The 13269-nt window shown below is 52.3% G+C and overlaps 1 protein-coding gene across 1 annotated transcript in view; it reads left to right on the top strand.

Moving 5' to 3' along the window:
- The first annotated feature begins 1115 nt into the window (after nucleotides 1-1115).
- Nucleotides 1116-13269, top strand: part of ADAMTS10 (ADAM metallopeptidase with thrombospondin type 1 motif 10) — a 45083-nt gene continuing 32929 nt past the window's right edge. Inside the window, exons 1-5 of the mRNA XM_027668141.1 lie at nucleotides 1116-1130; nucleotides 4031-4429; nucleotides 10015-10171; nucleotides 11760-11977; nucleotides 13140-13223. Of these exons, the coding sequence (XP_027523942.1) occupies nucleotides 1116-1130; nucleotides 4031-4429; nucleotides 10015-10171; nucleotides 11760-11977; nucleotides 13140-13223 (873 nt within the window). The remainder of the gene's footprint in view (nucleotides 1131-4030; nucleotides 4430-10014; nucleotides 10172-11759; nucleotides 11978-13139; nucleotides 13224-13269) is intronic.

The following is a 13269-nucleotide window of genomic DNA, read 5'->3' on the forward strand; positions in this document are numbered from 1 at the left end:
GCCAGGGCACTGCTGACTCAGGAACAACTGGCACCCACCAGGACCCCTGGAGCCCTTTCCCAGCACTGCTCTCCAACCTCTCATTCCCAGTCTGTCCATCCGGGGTTGCCCCATCCCAGGGGCAGAATCCCGCACTTCCCCTTGTTCTTCACACGGTTGGTCACAGGCCCATGGGCCCCTCTTGCTGTCAGAACCCTCTTTTAGTCTCCTGCATCCAGAACAGTGTTGGTGTTACTCAACACTTCACCACACTGCTGAGACAGTCAGGACATAATCCCCACAACACCTTCTCAAGAGGGTGAAATGCTGTTATCTCCTCTGAGCAGTTGGAGAACAAAGGCCAGTGTTTTCAACAAGCCCCTGATCTCCACTGAGTGACTGTCCCCAGTCAGCAGCAGCAGGACTCACGTGCCCTGTGTGCACACGACTCCAGGTTTGGGGTATTTGCTTTATGCAGGAGAAAGATTAAAGTATCATAGTCATGAGCTCTAATTATCTTTATGGGAAACAGCAACTGGTGTTGAGGCCTCTGCAAGCCCAGGAGGTGTAACGAGGTTCCAATGTAACTGTGCAGGGAACAGCAGCTGGAGTCATTGAAACAGCTTGTCCAGAGCAGCTGTGGCTGCCCCATCCCTGGAAGTGTCCAAGGCCAGGTTGGACGGGGCTTGGAGCAACCTGGGCTAGTGGGAGGTATCCCTGCCCATGGCAGGGGCTGGAACAAAATGGTCTTTAAGGTCCCTTCTAACCCAAACCATTTTATGATTCCACAATTGTGTGAATTGACCATGGATCCAGCATGTGCTCACCAGAGCTGAGTGGTTTTTAATCCAAAGGGAATTTTCTGTTAGGTCTTTAGTTTAACTATGGTGATAGATCAGACATTCCTATTTTATGGAACATTAGGTGGGGCTGATCTGCTTACTTTTTAACTAGTGGACCCTTGAAGGACATAGTGAGGCTGCCACAGTGCCAGGGCAGCCTGAAGCCAGGGGATCCCAGAGGACTTTCCACAGCCATCCCTTGGGAATCATGTCTGGGCTGCAGCTGGGGTTCCTCTTTGGTGACAAGACCAAAGAAAACATCTGCTTCCTCTCCATCCTTGAAGCAGCTCAATCATGAGTGAGGCAATGGTGAGGACATAGGAGGGAATAAAATCCTCCCTCCTCACCTTTCCTTCTTCTTCTGTTTATTCAGCTTCCCCCTCCGCCTGCCCTGTGCCCTTTCCCTTCTTCTACCATCCCTGCTCTCTTCCTGCCAGAAATGGGACAATGAGGTACTTCTGCCCACACCCCATCCCTCCTCCTCCCCAGCTCTCTCTTGGGAGGTTTGTGGTCCTTCAGGGGTGCCCAGTGTCCCACACAGCCATGGGCAGGTTTTCCTGGAGAAAGGCTTTTTATAGCCTCTCCTCCACAGCAATTTGACAGGTCTCTGCAGACACCAAGTGCTTATCTCCAGTGCAGACCCTTCTGGTCCAGTGGGTGCAGCAGAGCTCAGGCCAAGGTCTATTCATGGAGTGTGAAGTGGCTGAGGGTCAGAGGGCACCTGACAGAAGGGCCAAATGGAGCTCCCAGTATGGTCTGTAATGTGGGGAGGGATGGAGAAATGAGGGATTTGGGGAACATCTGTGATGTAGGATGGAGTAGACAGGGTTGGGGAGTAAGAGATCTAAACCTCTTAGAGACTAAATTAATATTTTACATTTTTAGAGAAGAGGAGGAGGCAGCTGTGACACTGGGTGGGGACAGTGACATCTTTCCTATGTTGAAACTCTCTCTTGATTATCAACACTGTGCAGAACTGTCATGTATATAATATTAGATACTGGGAATATTAGATCTAGATTGTATATATGGAAGAAATCCTTCCATGTGAGGGTGGTGAGGCCCTGGCACAGGTTGCCCAGAGCAGCTGTGGCTGCCCCAGCCCTGGGAGTGTCCAAGGCCAGGTTGGATGGGGCTTGGAGCAACCTGGTCTGGTGGAAGGTGCCCCTGCCCTTGGCAGGGGGTGGAATGAGATGATCTTTAAGGTCCCTTCCCAGAAAAACTATTCCATGATTCTATCTTTGGTTATTTTTTCCATTTGTGGCATTCCCACTTGAAGGCATCACTTCCTAAAACATTCCTGTGACCAGGACACTATTCCTGGGTTCTTCCTGTGCTTCATTTTCCAGGGCGACATCCCTGAGAAGATGCACAGTGACCAATACCACAACACAATCAGATTCTCACACACAACTTCACCCTCAGGCTCTGGACACCTTTTTACCTCCTAGACACGCTTCCAGGTCAGGATCAGAGACTCCAGCCCAGGCTCCCAGGACCTTTGTAGCCACAACATGCACAAACCTCCTTCTGATTCACTCTTTTTCAAGCCCACATGGGCTGCAAAGAGGGAAAAAGAAAAACAAGGCACTTCCCGTAGCAAATTTTTCCAAGCCTGAAGTCATTGCTGAAGTGCAAATAGTCACCCTTGTTTGCATCACAGGGGATGCAGGAGAAGCTGGAGCACAGGAAGTTAAAAAACTAATAATTATTTCTGGCTTGTTGAGGCAAGGGAGAGGTGCCAGAAGTGCTCATGGTCTGGAAGGAGGGAAGCTAACCCCTAAACCCAGCTGGTGGGAAGGACTGTCCCATTGCTGGTGGCCAAGGAAACCACTCTGTCGGGCTCCCACACTGGAAAACACACCAGAGGAAAGGGAACTTTCCAGTGCTGCCCTGTGTTGAGAGTGGAGTTTGGAGTCCAAGTTTCTGATGGCTGGGAAGGCTTTGAAGATGGATGCTGTGGAGCCAGGAGAAATGCAGCCACCCTGGAGCAGCCTGTTTGCTTAGGAAGCAACTCCAAATAGGATGCGGAAAGCACAGCAAGGCTGTTCCAGAGTGAACAGAAGGCAAATCTGAGGGTTCAGGACACTTAAAACCTCTGGACACGAGAGGTTCAGAAAACACAGTGTGGTGGAGAAGCTGTTCTGCCCAGCACACAACATTTTACATTTCCTGCTGAAGCCTATGGTGCTGAGGGCTGTCAGAGACAGCTCAGATCCAGCCTTGCAGTCCCTGGGACATTTTCCTTTGAAAAGGAGGGATTTCTGGGGAGGTTGTTCAGTGCCAAGTTGTTTGACAGGCAGAACTGTTGCATTACCAGGCAGACAGGTCAGACAGTGACCTTGCAGAACACATTTCAGAGCGCTGCAGGACAGGCCCAAAGCTCAAGTGCCTCAAGAGAAGGTGCTAAGCCATGCTGATATGATAAAAAATATCACAAATCCAGTGAGCTGGGAAGGCAGGATGGTATCAGAGACAGAGACCTGGCCGGGCAATAGGGATGTCTGACTTCTTTTCTTGCTGCCTTTTCAGCCCATCTGGGGAATTCTGGTTGCCCTCTTTCTTCTTTTGATAGTTACCCTCTTTCTTGTTTTGGTATCAAGGTTGGCACTGCAAGGATAGTGGCTTTATGCCCCTCAGGAGGATGCCCAGGACCTCCTGCACCGAGGCAGCTGTGACTGGGAAGGTTGGTGTGGTGCTGTGATTGTGTGAGTTATCAGCTGGCAGGTCCATTTGGCAGCTGTAGATGTTCTGAGGAACCCACAGTTCCTCAGCAAGACTGATATTGTCACCCCAAGGCTCATTCTGGTTCATTTTGAAGAGACCTTATTGCTGGGTTTGTTACTGAAACGATCCAGTTAAAATAACCCTCCAAACCAGAGTGTGGCTCTGCACAGCTTGGAGTCCCTCTGCCCAGTGGAGATGGAGGATGGATGGATGGATGGATGGATGGATGGATGGATGGATGGAGGATAGTCCAGGACCAGAGCCAGAATTCGGGTGTCCTGAAGGGCCCCTTTACATCATCTGCAGAGGACGAAAATTAGACTCCATAGTGTTGCTATCCCAAGGCTCTCTGGGCTGCAGGGCTTTGGGAATATCCCAAGGATCCTGCAGCCTGGGCAGAGCACACCCTGTGTGTCAGGCCGCTGTGCTGGCTGTGGCTGTGCTCGACATCACTGGGTGTTTGACTCAGGCTGTCCTTGCAGAACATCATTCCTCTGTGTTTCCTTCCCTCCCCAGAGGAGTTCCTCTCCAGCCTGGATCACTATGAGATCGCCTTCCCCATCCAAGTGGACCAAAACGGGGACTTCCTCACCTTTGACATGCGGAGGCAGCTGAAGCCGCGGCCCCGGCGCAGCTTGGGCTCCCTGGCCTACGAGCCCTCCGAGCAGCAGGTCTTCTACAAAGTCTCTGCCCACAGGACCCAGTTTCTGCTCAACCTGACCCTGCACTCCAACCTGCTGGCTGAGCACTTCACTGTGGAATACTGGAAGCGGGATGGCATGGACTGGCAGCATGACTTCCATGAGGACTGTCACTACGCTGGCCACCTGCAGGACCAGTACCTGAGCTCCAAGGTGGCCATCAGCAACTGCAACGGGCTGGTGAGTGTCTGTGCTTGGCAATGCCAACAACTAATTGCAGCCTCTTTGATCTCTTCACCAGTTGTGTGTCCCAGCAGGTGGGTCCATGCGCTGGGAAAGGTCTGGGATTGGTGTCAAGCGAGAATATTGCACCGGTGTCCAAAATGGGTGGAAGGTGCAGACAGCACATCCCTCATCACATCTCCAGGGGTTCCTCATCCCTGTTCCACTTGCAGTCCTCTCCCTGCCAAAGGCAGTGGGCATTTTTCCACTGATTTTAATTGGAATGGGATAATCCAGGCTCTAGACTGTTATTCTGGCTCTCGCAGAGCTCTCTCCCCTCCCCTTCCAACAGCAACAGCAAAAAATGTTTTGCATGTGCTGAAAGAGAGGGAGAAGTGCAGGAGGGCAGGAATTTCACAGCACCACTGGAATGTCAAAAGTGCATTGAGGTCCTTACAAGTGTAGATACATTCCTGGGGTTCCCAGGCTTGATTTCAGGAGCTAAAAATGTGAATTATGTAGGAAAAACTAAAATTATGAGGTTTTCAGTATGAAAAAGAGAACAACAAAGATGCATTCCTCAAAACCAGCAAGGCTGCTGGAAAGAGGGTGGGAATGATTGATTTTGCAAATCTTAACAGCTTATAATAGGCATCATGGTCCTAAATATCAGTAAGGAAAGCTTAATGATAACACCAGTGGTAAGGTTAGCTGACGTCTGGACTAGATTGCTTGGAGAGTGGGAGATCTTCGGAGATCTTTAAGAACAGGCCAGATAAATGCCTCTCAAAAATCCTCCAGGTATGATTCATTACTTCTTCCAGCGCTGGGAATAGACTAAGGACTTCCATCCCAATTTTTCTGTGATCTTTCTGATATTTCTGGCTCCTAAAGCACATTTCATGACCCGCCAGATGGAGGGATGGAGCAAACATACCCCGTTAGTGAATCCCAAGGCTGATGGCTCCCTTGGAGGGATAACATGTAGAAAAGACTCTGTAGGCCAGACTCATATTTAGGCTCCAGCCCCACCTCTGAGCACTATTCTGGCAGTGTGGAAGAGCATCCAAGTGGGAATGAATTCATGTTTGATTTATTGCTAAATTACACTGCCAGAATAGTGCTGTGGGTTATTAACAGAAATGAGAATCTGACTCATTATATCATAGAGTCTAATGTTTCCACCTCACAGCCAAAACTCAGAGCTGCATAAACTCCTGGTGCCCTTTGTTTAGACATGGGAACTCTGCTCAAGTCCCAGACAATTCCCTGGTGTTCTCAAAGGCACTGAGGGGTGAGCTGGATGCTGCTGGATCTGGAGGGATCTGGCATCACCCTTCCCACTTCAGAGGGAAAGCAATGGCCCAGCAGCACTTTGAACTGGGATAATTCAGTCCACAGGCTGTGTTTAGCCCTGGAGAGATACCAAGGGCTGTCTGGAGGAAAATGCAGTCAGGCACAAAGAGGGACTGAGGGTCATCCAACAATGTCTCCTTTTCCTGAGCTCTGTCCTCCTGCCCCTGAGAGCTGTGGACATCAGGGAGGGTGGGGGAGGAGGTCTGCTGGGTCAGCGAGGACAGCAGGGTTGGGAATTTGGGCAAGAGGAGCCTGGAATGTTTGTAGCTGGCAGAGAGGGAGCTGTGCTTACACCAGAGACCTTTGGCAGAGCTCTGGTTGCTCAGTAACAGCTGATTCACTTGTGCCATCCCTCCCTCATCCACAGCGTGCTCAGCTTCAGGCAGGAATCATCTGCTTTGGAGGGGACGGGCAGGGACAGAAGAGGGTCTCTAGTGGCTGAGGAGTCCAGGTTCCTGCTGTTCCTGCTGTTGAGGGGGGACTGCACAAGGTGACCCATGTTTGCAGACCCGGCTCAGTGAAGCTGCCCGGGAGGTTGTGGTGTTGAAAGGGCACAAGTAGGGACCAGGTGCTGGTTGTGGGGTGAGCTGTGCACGAGGAGGAGGGAAAGAAATAATTGCGTCCAACACAAAGCTGAGAAAATGGTAATGAGCCCCCAGCCATCCTCCTGTCCTCTAACTCCCACATCCCTCAGGAATTTCTGTGTCTGCAGGGTGCACCACTAAACTGCTTTGTTTTCAAACACCTCTGACACAACTCTCACCTCGTAGCACATCAGCTTTGGATGCCAGTGTCTGGGCATGTCTTCCCAGTATCCAGACACACTCCCACTGTTTTTCCAGACCATAGGCTTGAGGGCACTTGGGCAGAGAGGCTCACCCCACACATCTCCCATGGAGGGCGAGTTGGACTGGGCTTCAGGCTGAGCTTCAGGGGAAGTCACCCAGGCTTAAGTTCACAGAATCACAGAATATCCTGAGTGGGAAGGGACACACAAGGATCATCAAAGTCCAACTCCTGGCCCTGCCCAGGACACCCCAGCAATCCCACCCTGTCCCTCAGAGCGTTGTCCAAACGCTCCTGGAGCTCTGGCAGCCTTGGGGCTGTGCCCACTGCCCTGGGGAGCCTGAGCACCCTCTGGGGGAAGAACCTTTTCCTGAGATCCATCTCAACCCCCCTGGCACAGCTCCAGCCATTCCCTCAGGTCCTGTCCCTTGGTTCCCATTGTTTAGACATGGGAACTCTGCTCAAGGCCCAGGCAATTCCCTGGTGTTCTCTAAGGGACTGAGGCTGTTGGTTCCTTATCTATAAACACATAAAATGTTATTCTTCACCAGAGTATCTTTACTATACACATATATTTGTATTTTCTCAACAACCCTTATGATTTTGACATAAAACAAAGCCATAATGAATTTTGTCCTTACACAGATAGAACTTGTTTTGGGTTACTTTTGACCACAGAAGGGTTTGGGTTGGAAGAGACCTTAAAGCTCATCCAGTCCCACCCCCTGCCATGGGCAGGGACACCTTCCGCTAGCCCAGGTTGCTCCAAGCCCCGTCCAACCTGGCCTTGGACACTTCCAGGGATGGGGCAGCCACAGCTTCCCTGTGTGTGCTGAAATCATGTTTTCACCTGAAGAGCCCCCCCTGGGCCCAGCATGGACACAAATGCTTGGAGCAAGGCAGAGATGGTCCCTGCTGAGGCAAACAGCTCCTGTGTCTGGAGCTGGAAGAGCTGAATCCCAGTGTGAGGTTGTGCTTTTCTGAACCGTGGTTATAACTAAGAACACAAACCACCCTTGCTCTGCAGCTGACCTGGCTGAATCACGGACAGGATATCCAGTTTAGCTCCCCCACAAACCACAGGGATCTCCCTGAGGACTTCTTACCACCCCCTTTCGCCAGGCCTGTGTCATGTCCAGCATCTGGACCTCAGAGCTGGGTCCTTGGGGTCACCCTCCCAGGACATCCAAGCTTCATGGTGGGAGGTGGTGGTTTGAGGCTCCAGGTTTAAGTCAGAACATCCCTTTTGCAGCAGGACATGGGTTTGGGGCAGGAATTGCTCTTCCCTCTTGGTGCTCTGCCCCAGGCTGGTGGTGACCTCCTCCTCCCCGGCCCTCGGAGCTGGCAGCCAGCTGGCTCTGCTGCCGGCACTCGGCTTTCCACCTGAGCCCTGGCCAGGGTAACCTCACAGTACCTCACTTGTGTTTGAGAAGGTGGAGCCCAGCCAAGAGCAACAGAGCTTGGGGCAGGAGGAAATCCTCCGGCACTGGGGGTTTGGGGGCTTTACCATGCACACACTGCCCCAATTGAGCTCTGGGAGGGAGGGAGAGGGGCAGAGCCCAGCTGGGCTGGGAGGGTCCACCCTGGAAAGGCTTCCCCCAGAACACCCTCCACAGTGCTGTTACACAGGTGGGACCTTCCGTTCAAGGGCCTCAAGGGGTTTTACAGACACCGACTTCCCCTCTCTCTGCCACAGAATCCCAGAATGTGCTGAGTTGGAAGGGACCCACAAGAATCATCCAGTCCAACCCCCCGTGGCCCTGCACAGGACACCCCAACAATCCCACCCTATGCCTCTCAGGATCATCCAAATGCTCCTGGAGCTCTGGCAGCCTTGGGGCTGTGCCCACTGCCCTGGGGAGCCTGGTCAGTGCCCAACCACCCTCTGGGGGAAGAACCTTTGCCTGAGATCCAACCTGACCCTGCCCTGACACAGCTCCAGCCCTTCCCTGGGTGCTGTCCCTGGTCCCCCCAGAGCAGAGCTCAGTCCCTGCCCCTCCTCTGCCCCTGCCCAGGCAGTTGGAACTGCAGTGAGGTCTCCCCTCAGTCTCCTCCTTTCCAGCTGAACACACCAAGTGCCCTCAGTGTCCTCACATGGCTGCAAATCAAGGCCCTTCTCCATCTCCATTCCCTGCTTTGGACACCCTCTAATGGCTTCAGATCTTTCTTGTATTGTGTCCCCCCAAACTGCACCAGTATTGCAGGGGAGGCCACACCAGTCCTGGCAAAGCAGGGCTCCTGTTCCCTGGGCACAGAGGGAGATTTTAAAGTGCTGTAACATCCAAAGTGCTGTGACATCCAAAGGGCAGCACCAGTGCTGAGCTGGTGGCAAGGCACGGGTGTCTCTGCACACAGGGATGACCACTCTCCACCTCTGCTTGCACACAGGGAGTGGGAGGACAGCCAGGTAACATGGGTCTTCGACGTTTGGGATCATGCCTGAGCCATGCCAGGTGTATTTCTGTGCCTTGGTTGCTTGGTGGTGAAGTTCAGCTGGTGGCACAACCACCTTGCTTGGAGTTATTGGGAGATTCAGGAGTTGTTACAGTGATAGAGCTCATGTTGTGCTTCCAGAAACTTTTTTGGTTGCTCAGACCTTTCAGGTAAAGGGAAATCTTGCTGTGAGGATGGGACTGGCTGTAGAGGAGAGATCTTGCAAGCACCTGGTGGGTTTGGCTGCTCACCCCACTGGGATCTGCTCCTGCCTGGTCATCACTGTCTCACAAGTGGCTCCACTCAGAGAGAGCAAAGTCTGGGCTCACAGCTGAAATTCAGTCAGTCAAAGAATAAAAAAACCCAAACAAATAAGGGAGCAGAAACAAGATCATCTGACTGAGGTGGCCAGTCTGAGGTGTACAAGGTGAACAACCCGGGTTCCAGGCTGCAGAGGAGAGTTGTGGCTCCTGCTCGTTGCCTCCCTGCTTAATCAGACTTCACATTTTAAAGATTTGGTGTGTTTCTCAAAAGCCTCTGAGTATTCACACTTCTCTGCAGCTCTGTGCCGCAGTTCCCAGCTGGTGGGAATGGTCCTGAGCTACTTTGGAAGGTTCTCAGGTGAAGCTGAAGGCACAGGAGGCAGGTCTCACTGCTGAGCTGTGCTGCAGTTTCAGTGTATGGTATTTAGGATCCCACAGGCAGCTCTCAATGAGACTGAGTGGGTGGAATAGGAAACAACTCATTCATAATTTTGTAAGGAAAGGCTGTGATTTCCAGAGGACTTTAGTGAACACAGATGTCCCAAGGCATCCAGGACCATCTGGCTGGGTTTTCTCTGCTCTGTATATTCATACAGTTCAGAGTTTGTGTGTGAATGAAGAATTCCTTCACATCCTCCAAAGTATTTATCAGTCCCCAGAAATTATGGAGTTGATTTACAGAAAGCTCATTGTGAGAAGCCACCAATCCAACCCCCAGTTCTCTCTCCATCTCCTTTATTGCCTTCTCTCTCTTTCCTTCTGCAGCACGGGGTGATCGTGGCAGATGAGGAGGAATATTTCATTGAACCCCTGAGCCCTGGAGCCAACGTCAGCACAGGAGAGGGCAAGGGCAGCCCCCACGTCGTGTACAAGAGATCATCTCTCCAGTACCCCCACATAGACGCAGCCTGTGGAGTGCTAGGTACTTGTTCCCACCAACACCCCTCAAGCCATCCCAGAAAAGGCTGGGAACATCCTGTCAGACCAGGCTTTGAAGGTGCACACTGCTCTAGGTGTCAAAGAACCAAATTCATCTGCATTCAAGAAAGATTTCTGTGTTTACTTTGACCCATGTTGAGCACTTCTGGTGGCCTGGTCTTTCGGAAGGTCTTGTGCTCTCCTCTTCACAGCAGGGCTTTTAAATGTGTGAATAGATCATGGGATAGAAGAGAGAAAAATCCACCTCTTATTTTTACTCAGAAAAATCCTCCCAGATTTGGCCAATTTACCATGTATTGAGAAATCACAGCTTACACATGCTCAGCAGAGACTTGTCTTTGGTTTTTAGCCACTGCAGGTTGTGTCCATGCTGAGATAACTCTGCTTCTGTTGGAGACCAGGTGGAAAGATGCCTTGGGGGTGGGATGTGGGACCTGGTTGGTCACAGAGGATGTTTACAGGGAATGGTAGCTGTACTTCTACCCCATTTCTACGCCTGCAAACCTTTGACTCCCAAAGGGATTCTCACAGGTCTGTCCTGGCCTCTCCACAATTGCCCTTCTCATCATCTGTGTCTCAGAGTGTGGCTGAAATCCCTGGCCCTTAGGAATAGACTCCATCTACCCAAAATGTTGCAGGCACACAGGATGCCTCTCCCTTAGTTTACAGAGGTAAACTCCCTGGCTCCATAAGAATGAGAGAGGCCATCCCCGCAGAGGGGCTGGATGGCTTTCTGTGGATCAGTTTGGGGGGACAGAGCAGAGCTGTCCCCTGCTGCTTCTGGAGGTTTGTGTGTCCCTTCAGGGTGTTCATTCACTGCCTCAAGTGGTGACACTTAAGCAGGTGAGGGATCACTGCTGGAAGGAGTGGGACACCTGGAGACACGGGGGCACTGCCACCCTGCTCTGGGCAGCTCTGAGTGTCCCCAGATCCACCAGCACCTCTGGAGACACTCTGTATTTCCCTGGCCCAGCTCTTCCCATCCCAGCTCCCAAAGCTGGGACAAAGTGCCAGCAGACTCCCCTTCTGTTGACTCTGTGCCACATTCCCCAGCTTCCAGAAAAAAAATTTAGCCTGCTCCTAATTGCTTCTTGGAAAGCAAAGTCCGTGCAGTAGGAGCCACAGGGCAAACACAGTTCAGAACAACCACAGTGCAGCTGGCCCAGCAAAGCCACCTAAGCTGGACCTGTCCTCACCTGAGCACCCCCATGAGCTCCGGGGATGAGCCAGAGGAGCTGGAGCTGGCAGGTTGTGGGGCTGCCTGTGATCTGCCCATCTTCCCAGTCTGGTAGATGTTTGATGATCCAGCATTAGAGCAGAGGAGGGGGATCCTGGCAGGGTAGGAGGGTGGCTGTGGTCTCCCAGTCAGCTCTTCTGCCCTATGGTGGTCTCCAGGCTGAGGGATTGGAGCTTATGACCCTACTGGACTCTGCTGCAGTGGGGCATTTGCTGGGTCCACATGAAGAGTCCCACAATGGCCTTTCCTCTCCCCTCACACTGCACATCCCAGACCTCTGTGAGCTGCCAAGTTGCTGCTGGAGGGCAACAGGAACATCTCTTTCCCTCCTCAGATGAGAAGCCCTGGAAGGGGAGGCACTGGTGGCTGAGGACACTGAAACCCTCCCCTCTGAAGCCAGCGGGCAACCATAGCCAGCGGGGGCAGCTGCCCCTCAAGAGATCCGTGAGCACCGAGCGCTACGTGGAGACCCTGGTGGTGGCTGACAAGATGATGGTGGGGTACCACGGCAGGAGGGACATAGAGCAGTACATCCTGGCCATCATGAATATTGTAAGTGTTATAACCACACTAGGAACATGAGGGGGACTCAGACACACACCCAGCAATGACTTCTGTTCATCACCCCCAATGTCTGGGCTTGGCAGAGGGTGCTGTGTGTTTTTCCTGCAAGAAAAGTGGGGTGGGAACACAGTGGGGGAATCAGATCTGTTCCAGGAGGGCAACGGCTTCTCCCTGTGCTCAGAGCAACACTTGGGTCAAAAATCCTGACATGCTGCTGCTGCAGATGAGCAGTGGTGCCCCAGAGCCTGCAGGGCCTCTGTTGTAAAGGAGAGGCACCACAGGAGAGGCAAACTCTGGCCTGTCTGAGCTCACCACAGGCCAGATCTGGGCTGGGAGAACAAAGACCTTTCTTTGAACAGCATCTCTCATCTCAAATTAGCATTGCAAATAGGGCCAGTCAAGCTGAGAAACACATGGGAACGCATAAGGACAGTGAGCTCTCACGCCTGGGGGCTGAGCAGCGTGAGGGGTCGGCAGAAACACCCTCCTTCTTCCACACCACACCGGGGTGTGGGCTGGGTCATTGCTGGCGGCAGGATACCAGGCTGGCTGCATTAACAGCCTGAATTGGCCACGCTGAATCCTCCCGTGAGGTGAGATGGGCTTGGAAATTATCCATCAATCCTCTGAAAGCCCCTCTGTGATGGCCCTTTGTCCTGTCCTCCACTGGATCTCCTTTCATGGCTCGAACTGTTTGCATTTCTAAAGCAGACGCCAGATTTTGAAACAATAGCGGCTCTAACTGTTTCATCTGCTCTGACACACCAACCATGTGCTGGCAGATTTCTCAGAGATGCTGTGCCTTTCCCTCAGCAGAGCTTCATCCTTGGGGCTGAGCAATTCCGTGGTCGAGGGGTTTCCCCTCCTGAGCTCCAGGCAAGGAGCAGGTGCTGGGGGATCATCTCCCCTGCTGAGTGTCCCCAGAAGGAGACACCAAGGTCTCTCTCCCTTGTTTTTTGAAGCCTGGTAGTGGAGTCTGTGGGAATTTAGGCTTTTCCCTAACTGCCAAAGTTAGGGGAGTTTTTGTTCAGATCCCACAGCCCTGATTCCACCCACAGGGCCCAACTGAGGGTTCACCCCCTGATTCCAGTGCCACCCAGCCAGAGAGCTCATTTTTAAGACTCCTCTTTTCTTGTTTCTTGGAGGTCAGGTTGCCAAACTTTTCCAGGACTCAAGTCTGGGCAATATTGTCAACATCCTGGTGACCAGGCTAATTCTCCTCACCGAGGACCAGGTAAGCTGAGCTTTGCTGGGCCATTTCCATCACATCTCTGCACTTT

This window comes from Corapipo altera, unplaced genomic scaffold, assembly GCF_003945725.1.
Source record: "Corapipo altera isolate COAL_440 unplaced genomic scaffold, ASM394572v1 108, whole genome shotgun sequence".
Taxonomy (NCBI): domain Eukaryota; kingdom Metazoa; phylum Chordata; class Aves; order Passeriformes; family Pipridae; genus Corapipo; species Corapipo altera.